At 45.3% G+C, this 21826-nt stretch overlaps 1 protein-coding gene across 3 annotated transcripts in view; it reads right to left on the reverse strand.

The window, feature by feature from the left end:
- Positions 1-15877: 15877 nt before the first annotated feature.
- Positions 15878-21826, reverse strand: part of MYRIP (myosin VIIA and Rab interacting protein) — a 343082-nt gene continuing 337133 nt past the window's right edge. For all 3 annotated transcript variants that reach the window (XM_028107182.1, XM_028107181.1, XM_028107183.1), the window contains 4 exons: positions 18918-19022; positions 18745-18805; positions 17122-17240; positions 15878-15910 (listed from right to left, as the gene is read on the reverse strand). In XM_028107182.1, coding sequence (XP_027962983.1) covers positions 15878-15910; positions 17122-17240; positions 18745-18805; positions 18918-19022 — 318 coding nt within the window. The remainder of the gene's footprint in view (positions 15911-17121; positions 17241-18744; positions 18806-18917; positions 19023-21826) is intronic.

The following is a 21826-nucleotide window of genomic DNA, read 5'->3' on the forward strand; positions in this document are numbered from 1 at the left end:
CCATTTCACACCCACTAGGATGTCTACAATCAAAAGGAGAGTTACTAGTGTTGATGAGAATGTGGAAAAATTGAACCTTTCATACATTGCTTGTAGGAATGTGGAATGTCTTTTAGAAAACAACCTGGGGGTGCCTGGGTGGCTCAGTAGATTAAGCGCCTGCCCTTGGCTCAGGTATGATCTCAGGGTCCTGGGATCGAGCCCCACGTCGGGCTCTCTGCTCAGTGGAGAGTCCACTTCTCTCTCTCTCTCTCAAATAAATAAATAAAATCTTAAAAGAAAAGAACCTGGTAGTTCCTCAAAAGGTTAAACACAGATTTGTAATATGACCCAGCTATTCTGCTCCAAGGTATATACCCAAGAGAAATGAAAACCTATATGCTCACAAAAATTTGTATGTTCATAACAGCATTATTCATGAGTCATAAAGCAGAAAGCACCCAAATGTCCATCAACTAATGAATGAATAAGCAACATGTGGTATATCCATGAATATTCAGCCATAACAGGAAGGATTCATGCTACAACATGGATGAACTTTGGAAAAAATTATGCTAAATGAAAGACACCAATCACAAAAGACCACATATTATATGATCCCATTTATGTGAATTGTCCGGAATTGGCTGGTCTGTAGAGACAGAAAGTAGTCTAGTGGTTGCCTAGGGTTAGGGGTACATGTGAGGGGAGATGGGTGGTTGCTGTTAATGGGTTTCTTTTTTGGGTGATGAGAATGTTCTAAAATTAATTGTGGTGATGGTTATATAAACTCTGTAAATATACTAAAAACCATTGAATTCTACACTTTAAATGGGTGAATTCTATGGTATATGAATCTTAACAAAACTGTTAAAAAAAGAAAGTATTCAAAAAAAAGTGAAAACCAGTTTTTCCTATTCACTGTCAATATATTAAATAAAATATTAGTAAACCAAGTCAACACTATATAAAAAGAATATTATTAACCCAGACATGCTAGGGTAATCAATCATAAGTAAATATATTATTGTAATTGCAGTAGAAGATTCGGCATTTAATATATAAGGATTTAAATACAGTATTTTGCCATTTTGGAGGAGGAACAAAGAGAAGTGGTTACCAACCCTCCACACTGCAAATTTATTTTTATTTTTTTTAAGATTTTATTTATTTATTTGACACAGGGAGAGAGGCACCTAGAGAGGGAACACAAGCAGAGGGAGCGGGAGAGGGAGAAGCAGGTTCCTGGCTGAGCAGGGAGCCTGATGTGGGGCTCAATCCCAGGACCCTGGGATCATGACCTGAGCCAAAGGCAGACGCCTAATGACTGAGCCACCCAGGCGCCCCTGCAAATTTTTTTTTAAATAAAGATTTTGTTTATTTGAGAGAGAGAGAGAGAGAGCGCGCATAAGCTGGGGGGAGAGGCAGAGGGAGAGGGAGAAGCAGGCTCCCCACTGAGCAGGGAGTCCATTGCGGGGCTCAAACCAAGGACCCCAAGATCATGACCTAAGCTGAAGGCAGACGCTTAACAAGCTGAGCCACCCAGGCATCCCCACACTGCAAGTTTTTAACACATCATAATGACAGGCTTTTAAAAAGTATAACCAAGACCACCAGCGGGAGTTGCTTTTTAGTTAGTAAGGTTGGAGGGGCTTTGGGATGCTCAGCAGGGGGGAGAATGGAGACTTGGTGATACTCAAGTGGAAGACATGGAGACCTGCATCTCTCAGATGGAGGAGATGAGACCCCTGACAGCACGGGGAAAAAAGGTCAGCATCATAGGTACAAGTCAGCTAACTTCAAAAAGGCTCTTTGGAAAGTGATACTGATAATATACATTTGGAAAGTGGCATAGAGGCTTTAACTTCTAGTTAAGGATAAGATGCACTATTATGTGAAAGGACTGATCCCTCTCTTCCCCAACACACTGACAAATTAAGTGATCCAAACTCTGTGGTCCTCTCAATAAGGTGAAATAAAAAGTGACTTTAATCAATCACCTTGTTCTGTTCTCCAAGGACAGTACCTCCCCCAGCCCCGGCCTTTGTCCCCAGTATGGGAAGGGCCAAGGATCACAGTGTGAGGGTTAAGGCTGCATGTGATATCATCCCATATGTTTTCTGGAAGTGGGATGATGCAGGAGGTTGTTGTGTCTAATTTCAAGGATAGACCAGTGACCTTTCCAAGTCTCAAATTTATGCTGATATTTTCATTGTAATAATAGCTTCCCAGAATTCTTTCCTTAGCTCACTTCAGTATAAGAGCTGCTTAATCGATTCTATTACTCTTTTAACTGAGTATATTACTTTTTTACGTATGATACACCCATATTGTAGTCTGCCCACCAAGGTTTGTAATCCCAGACCAACCATGCCCTCACGTTACAAGGCTGCACAAGGTTCTGGTAACAGCCACATTTGGATGCAAACTCGTGGTACCATGTCCTTATGAAATCTTATTTAACTGATATCATGCTCTTCATATTTCATTGGTTCCTTAGGCCATTAGGTCTACTTTTCAAGACTCTTACATTCAATCATCTTACTTTATTGGAAACTTTTTCCATATTTAATGGACTGACAATGCTGGTAAAACCATCTCACCCAAGATTCATCCTTCCTTCCTTCCTTCCTCCCTCCCTCCCTCCCTCCCTCCCTCCCTCCCTCCCTTCCTTGATAGGATTGTATCTCATCTAAGCAAATAATAAAGACATACTCATGTGGCAAAATAGTAATAGCTTGCATTTACTGAGTGTGCATTATGTACCAGGTCAGGACTAAGTGCTTTACACCCAATATTTCTGTTTTCATTAGCCAGCCTCATTTTAAATTCTAAACCACAAATCTCAGAAGGGCAGTCAGTACCTCACTTCTTGCTGTACTTCCTAGGATGTTCTTTTTCTCACTACAGTGATGATTTCAGACCTTTTCTCTCTTCGCAAAACCCAACTTCTTCCCCTATATTCATCCCAGCTGATGGCCTTGCTTATACTTTATTGAGAAAATAGAAACAATCGGATGGGAACAAACATCATCCAACCAACCAAATCTCCAAATTTCCTTGCATTTGTGCCTCTGCTCTCTACCTTGCATCTTGTTACAATGGATGAAGAATCACTGTTTTCCTCCTTTGTCTTTTCTAGGACGTTGCTCTTGGAAGAATCCCCTTCTCTTGCTTGCATTTATAATGTCTTTCTCTCTATAGTATAGTTCTAACAGGATGCAAAAATCCTCTAGCATCTTCCATCTTGAAAGAACAAAAATAAAAACCTCCCTTGACTTCATTCCTTTTCTTGCTAGGACCCATTTCTCTAATCTTCCAAAGAGTTGTTTATATTACTTTCTCCACTTGCTCAAGACCTATCTCTCCTAACTCCCTCCAGACAGGCTTGTCTTTCCATAGCGCTGAGACCATTCTTGACCAAGTTTGGTTGACCTCCATATTCCCAATTGAATGTCATTTCATGTTTTGCCCCCCCCCCCCGCCTTACTTGACTTCAGTACTTGATGAAGTGAACTACTCCTTTCTTCTTTTGGTTTCTATGACATCCCCTCTCTTGGTTTTCTTCCATATCATCTGTCACACTATTTCCAGCACCTTTGCTGGCTCCTTGTCTGCTCAGACTTGCCAGTGTGATTGTTAAGATAGGAGGAAAATCAGAAGATGGAGTTTTGGATACCAAAGGAAAGAGGTGTGTGCATCCTAGAGGCTGAATAAGGAGTAGTCACCAGTAGAGGACGGTTGAGCGCAGTGGCCTGGCAACCTCACAGATGCATTCAGCCGCATCATGGTGTCAAGAGAAGGATAAGGCCGAAGTAGAGGAGGTAGCTATTTACAAACAATCGGTAGACCAAGGAAGGGCTCAGATCATTTCCATTTGGGTTCTACTGGTTACAATAAGCTACCATAGCTACAATAAGGAAATGCATTAGGATTTCCCCTTGAACTAAAGAATAAAGACAGAGCGGAAGTTATTCTGCATCAAAAACACCTTTGAGGAAGGGAAACAAATGTGAGCAATTATGTAAATAAAGCCATTCGCGGCCTTGAGAAATGGGTAGGACACGGAGAGAGGGGGAGAAAACAGATTAAGTAAAAGAAAACCTGCTAGTCAGTTCACCTCACCTTAATTCCCTTTGCATATTAGTCCTCTTTAATGATAACACTCCTTAACAGAAACATGAAAATTTGTAGAGCGGTCAGTAAGAACAATTGGTTTGGAGGCCAACATCCTTGTTTCTGGATGTATAATTCCAAAATAAATAAAGGACTCCAAGCAATATAACAGACAATATTTTCAAGAGCATTTGTCACAGTAAGCACATGAACAGAGAAAATGGAGTAAGATTTATCTTCATGCATGAGCTAGGATGTTGTGAAAATATTATAAACCATTGGCCATAAACCCAGTCCCCATGTTGTATAGCCAAGGGTGCTAAGTTACGGTAGTGGTGGAAACACTACAACCAGTCTTCTTTTAGTTACTCAGAATGATAATTTTAGGTGTCTTTCAGAGTAGCTAATTAAAAAGTGTGGAGATTGCAAAATCAGTTCGAACAAAAATATGAGCAAACTTCAGAGTAAAAGAAAGTACTACTATATGCCTTATCTGTTCCACTGTTTTAGCAAATGGAGCTGCCACTGACCCAAAAGCCCTAGCAGGAAACCTGGGGGCCTCCCTACCCTTCCTCCCTTCTCTCCACTCTTCCTGCTTGGTTCTTTGAGTCAGCCGTCAACCCTTGAGCACCTGCTTTCAGCCTCACTATTGCCTGGGGCCTGGGTAGGGAGGTGGTTATGTCATCGGTGGGTCCCTTCCAGCCTCCTTGCAGACCTCGGTTCTTGAGTTCAGCCAAGGAAGACTTCAGAGCCAAACTCTCAAGTAAGCAAGCCTTTATCAGAAAGTGCAAAAGCAAAAGTACACTTTCAGGATGGGGGAACCGGCGCGCCCAGAGATGGCAACTGTACGTACGAGGGGCTGGAGGTGTCTTCTCTTTTTGTGCTTGCATTGTTTAAGGGTCAGAGCTAGGACAGTCTCTGAGATGGCTTTCAATCATCTAAGGGACTCCTCCTACAGGTTGGGAGGGGGAGTTCGGGGCCCTATATGGTCCTTGTCCGATATCACGACAGACGTCTCCCCCCCCAGAGGGGGGTAGAAACCACAATGTAAGTGTATTATGATGAAGCTATAGGTTACTTTAGGGCAGCAGTTATAGGGAAAAGTGCATGTGGACTCCCGGGGCTTTTCCCAGCTGTTTGTGTTCTGGGGATGGTTGGCAGTTTCTGGATTTTTATTATTATCTTTTTAAATTTTTTATTGTTAATTAACTTATTTATTTTGGATTTTTATTTTTAGTGGACATTATTCTCTGGTTTTCCTCCTACCCTTCTGGCTGCTCTTCTCCTGCTGAGCCACAGGCCCAGGGCCCTTGGTACCAGTCAGGTTTTATAAGGTCCCTCAGTGACCACATCCATGTGTACACTTCCAGTTCCATCTGTGTCCCAGTGGAGCCCTCTGATCTCCACCTCCAGCCCTGGTCTCTACAAATGTAGATCCACCTACTTCCTACACCTCTCCACTTGGTCAATATCGCAAATGGAACATATCCAAAAAGGAATTTGTCTTTCCTCACCATCCCCCAGCTCGGTGAATGGGACCAAGGTTTTCCTTATTTCACACCTCAATCTTTTTCACTCCCCATATCCAACCAATTCCTAAATCCCGTTTTTGCCTCTAAAATGTCTCCTGGATCCACCAAAATTCTCCTTTCTCCCTGCCCTAATCTAAGCTGTCTTGATTCCTTCCTGGACTCCATAGGAAGTCTCCAAATTAGCCCTGCTGTCATGTATTCCTTACACTAAAAAAACAGAGCCATTGAAAAGAATAAACTCACAAATCTGAGCAGGTCACTTGCCTCTCAAACTTTTTAGTGTCTTACTTCTAATCATGGACTAAAGACAAAATGCACCGTATCAATCCAGGCATGCACATAAATTATGTTTATCTGTGATAAATGGGATGGTGATGGGGGAACATGCAAAATGCTCTGTGTTGAGAGGAAGGAGTGAATCATGCAACTTAGGTGGAAAATGAATACTAACAGTGAATTCCAGCACTCTGCATAGGTGGAGAGCTTTCTCTGTGTTAAGTGCTTGGGCAGAAAGTGGGACACCTCTGCTCTGAGTTTTCAGTGGGGCCAAGACATCACAGAGGCCTGTGGAGTTGGCCAAGCAATCCTGGAGGTCAGAGAGGAGGAGGCAGGGCATAACAGGAGACTGGCGCTGTGTAGGAAGTCCAGTATTGATTGGAAAGAGGACTTTGAGGAACGGGAATGTCTAAATGGAATTTTCAGGGTGGGGGGATGGGTTAGCCTGGTGATGGGTATTAAAGAGGGCACGTACTGAATGGAGCACTGGGTGTTATACGCAAACAATGAATCATGGAACACTACATCAAAAACTAATGATGTAATGTATGGTGATTAACATAACATAATAAAATTAAATAAAAAAGAAGAAGAAGTGACATCAAAGCTGCTGGGGGACAGTGCAGATCAGTGGCTCAGAGCCCGGGATCAGACCTAACAGTGGAGGTGTGAGTCTCGGTTCTGCTATATACTAGCTGTGTAACTTTGGGCATGTTACTGAATTTCTCCTTATCTATCAAGTGGGGGATATGGACAGACTTGCTATTTCTCTCTATCTTGAGATCCATATACGATCTCAAAAAAATAAATAAATAAAAAATAAACGGAATTTTCAGCTATTAGGTGATATGTCCCCACCTACTTCCCCACCCCACCCCCCAACTTCCACAAGCTCCTGCTGCCCATCAGCCCTTCAGTGATGTCTACTTTTAAGGGATGATAGATTGTTGTCTTTGTTGTTTTAAATGAAAATGGTGAAGGGTTAAATTTCCTGTCTGGATTGGTGCAGTGAAAAATGGAGCCTGCAACAAGGGAGCAAAGATCAGAAACCATGGATCTTCCTAAGCACAAACTCACAGCCTTCTGGGAAAGGCTTTGGGCTTCATAGGAAATAGAATTAGAGGAGTGTGAACCAGTGTAGATTTGAACCTAGTTTTTGAGTGGCATGGAGTCTACTTCCACCTTCAACCATCTGGGTTACACTAGGGTTCTCCTAGGCTGGGAGGGGTCAGGACCGTCAGAGAGGAGGTGACATTTGAGCCAAGCCTTCTTAAAGAATAGGTAGGGCTTTTCACAGTCAGAGGGAGGCGTTCCAGGGGACCGAATATAATGTGGGAAGACACAGAGTTGAGAAAGGTCTTAGTTTTAATGGTTTGTGACCCACAGAGAGTAAGTGGGGCCCTGCCAGGAGCTGTGATCCAGAATTCCCATACGGTACAGGGCTCTGACAATGCCTGGAATAGGCTTCCCAATGACATTTTAGATCTGTCATTTTAGCATTAGCCAAGATGTATATTTTCTCCTGCAATCAAAGACAGAGTGGAGGCCAGGAGAGCACAATCCTAACTGCTTCAAGTCAAGAAGGTGTGACTTACTCCTTTGTCATCAGACAGTTCAACAATCAATGGGCACCAAGTTGACATTTGGCCAAATGACACCAGTAGAGCCACTGAAGCTCAGACAAGCAGCATTTCAGAATTGCTACTGGACACAGAAAAGCCAATAACAGTGTCATTCAAAGACAGAAAGGAAGGAACCTCGATTCTGCCAGACCGAGGAAAGCAACCCATTCATCACCAGGATGGTTCTACAAAGACCCAAATTACAAATGGGATGGAAATGCTCATTCACAGAGTCTGTTCTCAGCAGAGCATTTGGGACACATGGTCTACATTTATCAGGGCAAAGAATACTTGTCCAGCCTTCCGCTTTTAAAGACTGGCCCTTCCTCAAAGACGGAAATCTTTTTCTGACTTCTGAGTGAGTTTATCATGAAGTGAATACAATAGTAGGGAAGAATACACCAGAAAAGACAGGCTTGAAAAGTGCAAGTTACTGTCATTACAAGAAAACAGGGAGGCATGTTGAAGATGGAAGTGCAACAGAAAATACTTATTACTCCCACTACCTGCAAGTTGCCCTTTTATCTTCAATTAAGTAATGGCCATATTGCTCAGTGAACGACAGTTACATGCCTTTTCATCCTGTCACCTTACTACCTAACACCTCGTGGTTGTGGCCCATCATGGCTCTGGGCCAGCATTGCTCCTTTTCATTTGATACACACAACACATGGTGAAGAACACAGATGGCTCTCGTGGTCTTTAGGCCACCAGGCTCTCAGACCTGCCCCTCCAACCTTCCTGGGCAAGTACAGACTGAGAACTTAGCAAACTTGTTGGGGCTGTCTGGGAAGTGCCAAAGGCATACTCTCCAAATGGCTCTGAGTATAGCAGAATACAGACTCTCCTGGACTCATGGAAGATCTTAAGAGATGACAGATGTGCAGATGTTTGGTGCCCTTTTCCTGCACAAATAGACTGTCCAGAGGTTCTCAGGTTAGCTGGGCTTGGGAACAGCTGAGCCCACCTGGCTGGAGGGCTTTGGGTGCTATAAATCAAGGGAGGCAGAGCAGGATAGAGGGGAGGCTGTTGCCTGGTTCACCTGCCTCTCAATGCCACATGGCTCTTACCTCTCCTAGCAGAGATAAGAGGGTCCATTTGGGTCCACTTCAGAGAACCACAGGGAAACTTGATGGGAAATCCCCACACCTCAAGGCTGCCCATTGAGTCGTTTCTGGACAAAAATAACCTGGTGTCTTTCAGTAGTTCATTAAGATAGTTGGATAGTAAGTGGACATTCCCTCCCTGGGCTAGGGAGGAGAGCAAGGAAGACAGTCAGGATTGACAGAAAGCTTTTCCCTGAAGGGATGGAGCAACACCCATCCCAGGCCAAACCAATAGATTGGGGCTCTCGGGATGACCTCCCCACCTCTGCCCTGCTTTCAGCTGCCCTTCAAGCACTGGGTCAGGTCTTGAGAGTTAACACTGTCCCTAACAGGACAGGGGTGGGGACCAACTCGAGGGGGAATTTGAGTCATCAGAAGTATACTAGGTTTTCCAACTAGTAGGTGGTCCGATATCACATCTCCCATTAGGAAAAACTGACAATGCATGCTCAAAATAGGTATATTCCATTGTAAATTATTTACATGTCCTCTCATCTATCATATGTTTCATATTGGTAAACTTACTTCCAGATAAAAAATAAGTATAAAGAGAAGTTCTAGCATTTTCTTTCGCCTACCCCCAGCTGACCATCTTTACACCCCATGTGTCGTCTGTACCCCACTTTGGACTACTACTTTAACCGTTAAGTTCTCAAAGTTTTGGCTTTTGGTGGGCAAAGAATAAAGGAGAGGGATCCACTCAGAGAAAAGATGGGTCATGGCTGGGCACATGGGCTGTGTTCAAAGAAGTCAATGAAACGAGTGAGCATCTCAAAGTTTTCCCGCCTTATCGCTGATGGCAAGAAGGGGTGATTGCATCCAAGAACCCTGTGTTAACTCTTGCTCAGCCTGGAGCCCAGCTAAACTAAGCCAAATTTACTGGCATCTACTGGGACCTGCAGGTTGTGAGCCTCTATGGATACAGGGGCTTGTGCTTTTAGATTCTAGGGAGCAGGTGCCTGGACTGTTTATTGCCACCTGGGATTGCCCCACTGCCTCTAGAAGAGGAACAAGGGTGAAGTAAAGGTTTGGGGGTGCCTCCTGCTCCTCCATGTTGGTGTTAAGATTTCTCCTGTGCACTTCAGTGTCTTGAAGATGCTCACTCCCAACCTCTGGCTGGGCATGAGAGGGACTGCTCCCTGTCGCGCATAATCTTCAGTTCAGTCACATGGGCATGGGGCAACCACACGTCCTAGAGCTGGGACCACCTTGGCCATCCTAGATGAACCACATTTGTTTCTAGCACCTGCTCCGTGCTGGGCTCTGTGCGGGATGAATAGAACTCAATTCCTGAAGAAGGTCAGTGCAGGAAGCCTATGCAAACATGCACATGCATGCAGGGCATGTCTTGGTTTGGGTTTTCCCCAAAGGAGACTCTGTACTACTTCAGTACACTGAAGTAGTTCACTCTGAACTACTTCAGTAGTTCCTTGGGGAGGTGACCCCAGGATACGTGCTGAGGGAGGAAGAATGTGAGTAAATGAAGGAAGGGAAAGTCAGAAAAGAGTTGTTAATGAAGAGGGTACCTCTGTGGGTAACTGGCCTCTATCCCACAGGGGGCTCTCTGACGGACTCCACTGAACCTCGGAACCTTGCTGCTCAGGTGCGGCTGGCAACATTGGCATCACCTGGGAGCTTGTTAGAATCGCAGCATTGTGCCCCCCGCCCCCCCCGCCACCTCAGACCCTGCTGAAGCAGAATTTGCACCTTAACATTGGAGAAGCACTACCTTAATGCTTTCATCTTTATCAAACGTTATAGCTTTGATATAAAACATAGTTTTCCATATTGTAGGACTTGATTCTACCAAACTGGGTCCCTCTAAATAACTTCTTTGAGGTTTCTGATGTTTGAAGTGGGTATTAAAGTTTTCTAGCCTCTTGAAATCTGTTTAAAATGCAACTCCATTTACCTGCACTTTGTCATAATTATAACGCAATTGCAGAGACAGAAGTTTCACACAACCAACTGTTCTGTAAAATGCAAATTGTGCATGGGAAATACTTCCCCTGGGAGAAAATGGAGTAGTTGTTGTGAGAAGTTATTTTTAAAATAACACACCAAATGTCTCTTGTGTTTTAGTGTTTTATCAAAAATTTCAATGAATAGAGGACCTTTTGGAAAGATCAATACACATACACACACAGGGCGAGAGCAAGAGCAAGAGAGAGAAAGAGAGAGAGAGCGAGAGGTGCTACATTTTGGGGAAACATGTAAACATAACAGAAATTTCATATATAAATTGTGAAATGTCAAAACCATTTCAGCTCAACACTTTGCTTATCCATCCTTCATATTGGCATGCAATTTTACCATTGATAGCCACTCATCTTCATTTCACCCCCAACAGAAGGATTAATCTAAGGCGATAAAATGCATTTTTCAGGGAGTGAATCAGTTAGTCATTCCTGTGTAATAAACTACTGCCAATCTCAGTGGTTTAAAAGAGGGATGGTTTATTCTTGCTCGTATGTCTAAAGGTTGGTGGGGTGGTTCTGCTGATCTCACTCAGCTGTGCTCAGCTGAGCTTGGCCGCAAGCCACAGGTTGGTTGTCTGGGTCTGTTCCTTGGACAGTGGGCTGCCTGTGGCATGTTCTCAGAATGGCAAAATGTAAATGGACAAACCCAACTCCATAAACATATTTCAAAAAGCCAATTATGTAGCTCTTTCCTACCATCTTATTAGCCAAGGAAGTCATGCGGCCAAGTCCAAACCAAGGGTTGGAGAATGTTTGTGTTCCCCCGCAAGTTCATATGTTGAAACCTAACCCCTCAGGTGATGGCGTAAGGAGTTGGGGCTTTTGGGAGGTGATTGAGTCACGAGGAGCCATCCTCACAATTGGGATTAGTGTGCTTTTAGGAGAGGCTCCAGAGAGATCCCTTGCCTGCTTGCATTCGAGGGCACAGTAAGAAGCTGACAGTCTGCAACAGCTTCCGGCAGCCCCTGGCCATGTTTGCGCCCTGGTCTTGGATTTCCAGCCTCCAGAACTGTGAGAAATAATTTCTGTTGTTTATGAACTGCTCGGTCTCTGGAATTTTGTCAAAGCAGCCCAATGAACTAAGAGAAGTATGTTCCACCAACCATAAGGCAAGTCACATGGCCAAGCCCAACGTCAAGGGTAGTGCGCTCCTCCCAGAGTCAGGGTGGAAATGGAGTGCATATTTTAGAGCAATGATCTTTTTTACTGTTGGTAGGAAGAGTGAGGCACAGCATTTTGCCTAAGTCATGGTGTACATATTTGAATGATTTCTCTTTTTTTAAAGATTTTATTTATTTATTTGACACAGAGAGAGAGAGATAGCGAGAGAGACACCACAAGCAGGGGGAGTGGCAGGCAGAGGGAGAAGCAGGCTCCCCGCTGAGCAGGGACCACAGTGTGGGACTTGATCCCAGGACCCTGGGATCATGACCTGAGCCGAAGGCAGACGCTTAACGACTGAGCCACCCAGGTGCCCCTGAATGATTTCTTGTCCTAAGGAAAAGTACCTATAATATACTATATATACATCTATAATAAATATACCTATAACACTATAGTACCTCTAGTACTCCAGGATTCTGCTGAGTTTCCTCATGGGTTATTTCATTTAACCTTTTTTTTTGTTTTTTTGTTTTTTTTCATTTAACCTTTTAACAACACTAGGAAGATTTTTATAACCCATCTCACATATAAGGCGATAGGCCACAGAGTAAATGTGAAATGGAAAGTCTTAAGAGTAGAGCCTAGTTTTTTCTGGCAGCCTTCAAGTGCTTTGAATATTAGGTCACATTATTATTTATTTATTTTTTGGTCATGGCAAATCAAGCACTAATCTCTTAGGGGAAAATATCATGGCCACACTGTTCCCGTTTACCCCAGAAGCATGAAGAGCTGTAAATTTTCTAGGAGTATAGCTGCCCCTCAGTCTTGATACTCAACTTGTTGGCTCAATAGGTTCTCTTGAATATTCAGATTGACGAGGCAGATTGGTTGCTCAGCAATGCTTTGGGGGCTTCTGGGTTAGAGGTGGAATGCTCCTGCCGCTAGAACGTGACTGGACTGTCTTCACTGTCTTACGTGTCTGGCTGCCCTGTGGGGGTGGGGCCGTGGGGAGGGAGGATGGAGAAACCAGGAATTCCAGCCAGAAAATCCTGCCTGAAGAGGACCTCAGATGGGCCTACTGATGTTTTTCTCCCCCCACCTGAAATGCCTTGTCCACCTAAATGTTAGCTTGTTTGCTTCTAATGCTTAGCAAATACTGTCGTGCCAGGCACTTGAATAGTCATGTAGAGAAAGGTAGACCGAGCGCTGGGGATGACTGGGTGAATCCCATGAATCTGTATCTTAACAGGTGATTCTGATGCCCACTCAAGTTTGAATACGACCGTCTTAGGCCACCAGGTGGCGAAGGCCCGTGGTTTCCATTCGTGTTATTCTCTCACTCATTTCCAGTCGGAGGAGAGTTCCTACTCCTCCTTGGGGATGGCAACGTCCAGTGTCTGGGCAGGCCGGCCCCAGAGAGCCCACAGTTGCCACTGAACCTGTGAAAGACTCTGGGAGAGTCACAGTCCTGCTTCCTGCATAGCTACCCCGTCCCTGCAGAGACCGGCAGGGGCCTCCCCGCTCATGTGCAGGCTTACCTCCAGGGTCCCAGGGTCCTCAGCCTTGGCACTGTTCACATTTTGCGTGAGATAATTCTCGGTTGCGGGTGGCTATGCGTTGTAGGATGTTTAGCAGCATCCCCGGCCACTATCCACTGTATGCCAGTAGCAACCCCCCACCAAGTTATGACAATCGGAAAGGTCTCCTGAGGGATAAACCCACACTGCTCCCCTCCTGCCCCCTGCTTTGAGAACTGCTGGTCTTATACTGGGGAATTCTGCTCTCAGGACAATGAGTAATGGAGAAGCAAGTGGTGTAACTGGAAAGAATGGGGGTGGGGGGCAACAGTAGCTTTGAATGTCGGTAGCTTTGAACAGTAGCTTTGAACGTTCTTTCCCTGTCCCCTCTGCGCTCAGTCCTTCCCAACCCAAACAACCACACACCCACAGACATTATTTTTCATAAATGACTTTTACTTCTTTATCATTTCTCTTGACAGTAATTCTTGGCAATATGCACATAACATGAAGGCAAGCATAACTTTCAGAAGTCATCAAAGATATGGTCCTATTGTCCTCATTTTCTTAAACCATTAAAATATTTTCCTTTATAAAAATTAATCTAAATATAAATATTGACACCAAAGATCAAAATCACTTGATGACAAAATAATTCTTCTGAAACTATAACATATGCTTATGGTTTTTAATAGTAAATTAAATCTTTGCACTTATTTGGCACAAGGAAACCTTTATAAAATTTCAAATGCCATAGAGCAGGGTTCTTCTTTTTTTTGTTTTTGTTTTTGTTTTTTTTGCAAGGCTTACACAGTACACGTTTTTGTCAAAGAAAACTGAATATTTTAACACTGTAACACAACAATAGTTGCTTTTCATGCCTCTTAAAGAAAACATTCTATTTGGAACTCAGATCTTTTTTTGTTGTGTTTTTAAAAATTTGTCTGCTTTGAGTCACACCAACAGAACAAAGAGCCAAAGACTTAGTTTATTTCAAAGGAGTCATTTCTGTGGGATAACACATACACAGCATCAGCAGGGAGCATCGCTGGAAGATAGGCAGACCCCCATTAGGAAGGAGTCATAACACACATCTCAGCAGCAAATCAGGTCTGGGAATGTGTGTAGCAGCAAAAGAATGTAGAAGTTGAAACAAACACGGAGTGAGGCTTTTGTGGGGCATTCCAATTAGACTTAGTTTCAAGGTGTGACTTTGGCAAACTAATCTCTCTGGTCCCCTCCGTTTCCAAATCTGAAAAATGGGGATACCTACCGAAGAGGGTTGCTCTAACGATGAAAAGTAGAAGGAATTGCCTCCCTGAAAGCAATCACTTAATGAATTTCGGTCAAACTTGCCTCCCATCATTTGCTTCCTTAGATTCAGAATGTCTCAGGGACAGATTTAAGAAAGGTTGCAAATGCTCAATTCACTGTGCGAAATTCCATTCCATTTGCCTTTATAAACACACTCTACGTACGGAGTCATGCATTTGAGACCACCAACGTGCAGCTCGTGTCAGCTCTTGTGTCCATTAAATTCAGTTTATCCTTGCTTTTTTCATGCCTGTAAGTTTTCCCAAGGCGATTCTTTAACCAGGTTTACCTTTCAGGTCATTCTACTTCTTTTGCTGAATATTTATTGGGAAATAAATTTTGGAGGACAACATTTTCTCACGTGGTTATTGTCTGCAAGAATCCATTTACCTAAACCCCATTAGACATGGCCGCGCAGTCGTTGCTAACCCGCATCATGTGGATTCCGGACAGCGCCCTAAAGTTAAGTCAGTGTTGAGGCTTTCTCAAGCTCCCCTCCCCTTCAGAGTGCGGAAACTGTCAGTAACTCCAGGGAAGAGCCCTGAATTCTCAATGAGACCTTGTTTCAGATAGACCTGGCCATGGCGTGGGTGAGGCCAAGCTTTCCATTTCGTGGCTTGTGATGGCAAAGCGATGGGAATGACTGGTTGACTGGTTATGCCCGGAGGATGGGGGTGGAGGGGGGGAGGGGGTTGGAACTTCCCGGGAAGGAGGTGGCCAAAGGGAGACCTGCATGCTCGCCCGGGTGCACGCTCTCCAAATGGGACAGTCCCGATGGTTCACTACGGCGGGGCATTTGCACTTTTTTGCCTTAGCGCTTGGGGGACAAAGATGCTTGTGAGAGATAAGAACTGATGGTGAATTAAATGATAATACCCATCTCCCTTCCTTCCGCCCCCCACCCCCCAACTGTTTTCCTTTGGACAAATAACTGTTGACACGTACTTCTAGTTGAATCAGAGGGACCAAAAAAAAAAAAAAAAAAAAAAGAGAGAGAGAGAGAGAGATCTTAAAGACAACAGAGTAGCAAAGCGGACAGGGAAAAGATGCATCTTGTGCACACGGAGCTCTGCTGTTGGAAACCCGCGGCGCGGCTGGCTGTCTCGGATCCCCCTGCGAGCCTAAGGCAGAGCGCGGGCAGGACCGCAGTGCGCAAGTCCGGGACTGCTTTCTGGGTGAGGTATCGGGACAGCCCTGGGCAGCGGCGCACCGTGGCCTCCCCCACGCCCTCTCCACGGGTGGGAATCCGTACAGTATTCGATGGCTGTTGGGTCAAGGCACTGTCGTGTACGGCCGGAGGCAGTGGGTCACTGGCAGTGGAGTCCCGGGGCGCTAATACGTCACAGCCGACTCCGGAGCGGGCTCCTGCGGGGAGACATGAGTGCGCCGTCCCTGCTCCAGACTCGATCCCCCCCCACCCCCAGCCCCACGCCCCCCAAAAAGAGCGAACAACTCAGGGGCATTTACTACCCTCACAATGTCACGTGGCCACCACCTCTATCCAGTTTCCAAAGCCTACCAAAACCTCTTACCCGTCAAGTGGTGTCTTCCTCTGGCCCCTCCCCCACAGCCCTTGGCGACCACTAATCTCTGTTCTCTCTCTCTCTGAAAGGTAATGTTTATAACTATTTTATTTATAACAGATTCCTTCCCTGGCCCTAATGGTCTGCCCTTTTAAGTGCGATAAATGCAGCGTTTTAGCTCTTTTAAAGTAACTGCCTGGAGCAAAGTAATTGGACTTGAAAAGGTCAGGGGTCATGGCTGAGCAGTGAAGAAAAAGCAGTGGGCAGGCTGTTGCCACTCGGTAACCCCAAAGGGCATGGCCACCATTATGCCATTACTTGGGGTTCCTGCACTCAGGGTACAGGGACCATGAGGGGGAGGAAGGGGAAGGGAGGGATGGGTGATGTGTAAAAGGCAACAGAGTAAACTTGCCCTTGCTTCAGTCTTGTCACCCTGCCCCCCCCCCCCCCCCCCCCGGCCTCTGCCTTCAGCATAATGGTACCACTGAGGCAGTTTAGCTGGATTAGCCCTTCCCATAGAAGCAGCACCTAGCATAGGTAGCTGTTTGGTCAAACGATCCGTTAGCCCTCTTTACAGGCTCTCCGGAGTTTGTGCAAATTATCTCCTGTCCCTTCCTTTGCATGTAGGGGCAGCTGTTGACTTTTTTTCAGGAACGCAATAAGTAATTAATGGCTAACAAGAAATTTAAGGAAGAGTGAACATGGATCAAAAACAGGATAAAAACTCTGACACCTCAACCAGACCTTACATTCTTATGTACGCATTTTTAGTTCTCGCATATCAAACCCTACAAGGAACGGGATATATAGTTGTGAGGATGTATCCACATATCAAAGAGGTTAGCAATACCAGGTAGGGTGCTCATCACTTCTCATTGCACACCCCCCACCCCGTTCCCCATACTCCCCCCGCTTCCCCAACCAACAGACCGTGAGATCATGCAGGAAGGATGCTTCCTGGGCCTCTGATGGGGGAGCTGCGGACAGAAGGGCTAAAGAATGGAGGCCCCATCTACAGTGCAAGCGATGGGCATTGAGACACAGCTGAGTTACCATCAAATCCTTGGTGGTGCTTTTCCTTTCATTAGTCCTGTTTGTCGAGGCGCCTTGGAGAATGAAGTTGCGGTTAAATGTTTTCATGGTGGTCACTGAAGATGACTCCATGTTTTCAGCTAAAAGGAAACAAATAGAAATAAGTGATAACCAGAAGCTGGGCTGAGTGTTGAGGAAGAAAGACCAGGTGTCCCCATGACCCAGATTTTGGTTCTAGATTTGGCATCTCATTCCAGTCCACAGGTCTGACTGCAGAAGCTTTTAATTTTGTGTTTATTTTTATGATATGCACCAAACAAATTCAAGAATCATTTATGGCTTTCCAGGAAAGGGTAGCTTGGAGATAATCTACCATAGTTCATAAATTCTTTTTTTTTTAAGTAGGCTCCACGCCCAGCATGGAGCCCAATACAGGGCTTGAATTCATGACCCTGAGATCAAGACTTGAGTTGAGATCAAGAGTCGGATGCCTAACCGACTGAGCCACCCAGGTGCGCCGTCTATAGTTCATAAATTTTTATTTGCGATTCTGGAATATAAAAGGCTCTAAAAGTTGTAAATCCGTAAAACTTTGGGGCCCAAACTGTCCAATGGCAAAACCTGACTTACATTGACATATGGCCATTTAAAATCCTTGTCCATCCCACCGAGAGTAAACATTCTCTTGTTAATGTGTTTATCAGATGCTTCCCCAGACACCACGGGGAGGGGGCTGTTAGGAATGATACTATACATGTACCATATTACCTTTCTAATGTCCAAGACATTCTGAAACATATACTTATCCAAGGGTTTCAAATAAGGGACCATGGATCTGTAATACATTGTAATTGTATGGGGCTTTATGGATTCAATAAATGCTGAACAAAGAATGATGGAGCCAAGACTCAAACATATCTTCTGACTGTCTACTCTTCTGATCTGTAGACCTAAGTCCTAGTTTGGTACCATCATATATGGCTCCTGAATCCAGGGAAATTGTTGAAGACGCCCAGTGGAGGAGGGGGACAACACCAGCATCGCTGGAATCCCCTGTGGGTTGTGCATTGTGTTAGATGCCTCTGATGCCCTGCCCACATTTCCCTGACATCACCACACATTCTGGCATCCAGCACCTTCCAAAAGCGTGCTTCTGCAAGCACCGTCACTCTCTCTCGGCTCATGCATGGGACGGGGTAGAAGTACCAGGGAATTAATGCCTCCCCCCAGTGAATGTCAGGGGCTGATAGCTGAGAGTTGAAATCCTCATTTTCCTATTCTTTGGGCAGGAAACTCTGAAGTGCAATCGATGCTATCTCCCTGAAGTCCTCAGGTGGGAGTTAGCCTCATTTGCCCAGAGAAATTAACTATGAATTAAATTGCACTGCATTGACTTAATTTCCTTCCCTGAATCATTTCTTGCTTCTCCTACCAGTGTGTCTTGGAATCACTTCCCAAATCCCATCCTTGTCCTGGGGTCTGCTTCTTAGGGGGATTCAAGTCAAGATAAAATTCTTCACAAGAGCACTTCTGGGTGAGAACTCCCCATTAGGTCTGGTCGTCAAACTCAAATCACTGAATCACTCAAAGTAAGTAAGTCAGGCTTAATTCTTTGGTAGCTCTGTGGTTTTACTGTAAGCACACCTTTCACTGGTGGGGCAGGCAGTTTCCTCCTCTGCTGCCTTGATGTGTCGATGGTTTGTACCTACAAACAGAACACAGCAGTCAACACACCTTTGCAAAGCCAAAGATATTTTATCTTCTAAATTTTCCAGGTCGTGCAATATTCCAACAGAGGAAGTGAGGGACAAACGCACCTGGTTCCTTTGCTTCTGATCTCGTTTTCTTGTGAGGCGCACACACGGTGCTATGTTTAATCCTGCAATGGTCAGGGCTGAAATCCGGCTCTCGATATCAGAGATCTTAATGCAACAGAAAGAATCAGTAGGGGAAAAGCACAGGTGGGGGGAATCTTTGTTAAAAGTGACAGGAATCTATAATGAACAAATCTGCTTTGATGTATGCTCATTCATTCATTCATACAACTTCTTTTTTTTTTTAAAGATTTTATTTTATTTTATTTTTTTAAAGATTTTATTTATTTATTTGAGAGAGAGAGAATGAGAGATAGAGAGCATGAGAAGGAAGAGGGTCAGAGGGAGAAGGAGACTCCCCGCTGAGCAGGGAGCCCAATGTGGGACTCCATCCCGGGACTCCAGGATCATGACCTGAGCCGAAGGCAGTCGCTTGACCAACTGAGCCACCCAGGCGCCCAAGATTTTATTTTTTTAAGTAATTTCTACACTCAATGTGGGGCTCAAACTCACAACCCCGAGGTCAAGAGTCGCATGCTCCACCGACTGAGCCAGCCAGGTGCCCCTCATTCATTCAACTTCTACCAAGCCCTTCTCTATCTAGTGCTGTAGTAAGAAAATAAAACACAGGCCTTCCTTTGTGAATTTAAATGTCTAGTTTGATAGCTCTAGAGTATATCAACACCCTTGTCAGGGATATATCTCTAGAGATAAGTAGAAGCCCTGGGCATGATGGGAACCGTGGCCCATCATGGGTGGGGAGAGGGGAAGGAGGTGATCAGGAAGGCTTCCAGAGTGAGCCACACCTGATGAGAGCCTTGAAAGGCAAGTATGATTTATAGGTCCTTCTTTGTTCTACCATGACTCCATGAACCAAAACCACAGCACCAACTCTTAGGAGGGAGGCCCACCAGTCCCTGGTTCAAGTCCATTTCTTTCATTAAAAGGACAAGTGCCTTGAGAAACTCTCTCTTCTCTCTGGGCATCAGTTTCCTCCACTATAACATCAGAAGATCAGAGAGAGTTCAGATTATGTTTCAAGAGTCTTAAGGCAAATACAGAGAGCAAGAGCCCAGTCAGTGCCCAGAAAGAACCCTAACCCATCCATGTCCCCAGGGATGAAGAAGACATAGTCCCTGCTCTTAGAAATTAATTAATATGTGCTATCACCATGCTAAGCATTTTAAATAGGTGAACTCATTCATAAACCTATGACAGAGGTACCATTCTCTTGGTTCTATAGATGAGGAATCTGTGGCTCAGAGGGATAAGTAACAGAGCCAACATTTCACAGCTGGTCTGGGGCAGAGCTCCAAATTCCTGCCAGTCCTCATGCTCTTGCCACACTGCCACATTCTAAGAGGATCTGCCAAGGCCCGGCATGGGGGACATGGGAAGAGGCGGGAACAGGCTGGTGGTGGAGGGGGGAGATGGGGGTCACAGCTGTCCTGTGATCTCTGGACACAGCCTGAGTGTTGCCAGGGCATCAGACAGGGAACCCGAAAGTCGGCCAGCAGCCAGTGTGTGTGGCCCCTGAGGTCTCTGCCACCTCCCCCATCCCTCCGTTCTCTTGAGCTGCTCAGAACAAATTCAGATTCTGCTGTCATTTACTGAGGACCTCTTCGGACAAAGCTTATTGGGACAGATGTTACAGAAGTGCAGAGAGAAGGACTGAAGGGTCAGTGAATATGGGAGCTGCTTCCCCTCGCCCCAAGCGCAGGTAGTCTTGGTCAGAAGAGGAAGATGCGGAGGGCGGAGGCCAAGGCTGTGGCAACTGGTGAAATACTCCAAGCTGTCCAGCAGCCAGCTCCCAGGGGAGACACCGTGCAGCCCCTGCCCCTCCCTGGCCCCCAGATGCCTTCTTGTTCTGACTCCTCAAATTTCAAATTGAAAGCTGCATTCCTTTGGCTTATAGACCAGTAACCTGCACAGGCCCCTGAGAAAGGTTGCAGGCTAAACTTTTATCAGTCATGTGCAGCTGGTGTGGATTAGATGCCCATGTTCTTTCCTGCAAGCAGTTTTGATGGAAGGCCTTGCTTGGCAGGCCTTGGGAGAGAGGTCACTGGGAGAGCAAGCTGCTCGCCTCCTGATTTGCTGACTGGCAGGCTGTGGAATAAGAAGGGGTTAAGTTTTTGCGTTTTAGTTCATAGGGCAAAGGCCAGAGAAAGAGGAAAGGAGGCTACTGAGGGCTGATTTTGCCTACACTTTGCTCTCTCTCTCTTATCTATCTACCTAGTTATGTTCCACTTCATTCCTAAGACTGCATACCCAGTGATCCTTACACTTGCTAGAGGGGATGACAAATTCAGGTCTGAGTTTCCTGGGAGCCAAAGCAAAGAGATCAGTGTAGGATTCTATGTCCACAAGACAAAGACCCCAGTGCTCAGAAGAACAGTTTTTCCTGATACTGAGAGTTAAGAGAGACCTTCCCCAGGAAGCTCACAGAGATGATGCTGCATGATACAGTGGACAGCACAGTAGCACACCCCCCACCCCATGGGTCATCCTGCAATCTCCCAAAGCACCGGGCAATCCTGTGCCAAGGGTAAGCTCCAAAGTGAGAGAGTCCCTAGAGTCTGACCTAATCCAAGAACAAGTTTAGCGTATCTACCCTCCTCAGTGGGGACAACTTGGGATGAAACAGACAACAGGGAGCACAAAGCTTCATTCTCTGGTGGCAGGCAGGCAGTAGGGGGAGTCTCCATGGTCCTGAGGAGTCCCACATTGTGAAGATCCATAAAACTGAAGGCAATGTTGACAACCTCCCTTGCAAATTAAGGACTACAGTTTGTAAGTGGATATGTGTCTGATGGCAGGACCAGCACATTTCTCAGAAAACCACACAGCACAGACTGGTGAAGAATGTGGCTGTGAGGTCAGAAAGACAGGTTCAAGTCCTGGCTTCATTACTC

Source organism: Eumetopias jubatus, unplaced genomic scaffold (assembly GCF_037043125.1).
Source record: "Eumetopias jubatus isolate StellerSeaLion01/CBP00866 unplaced genomic scaffold, mEumJub1_p1.0 scaffold_1, whole genome shotgun sequence".
NCBI classification, from domain to species: domain Eukaryota; kingdom Metazoa; phylum Chordata; class Mammalia; order Carnivora; family Otariidae; genus Eumetopias; species Eumetopias jubatus.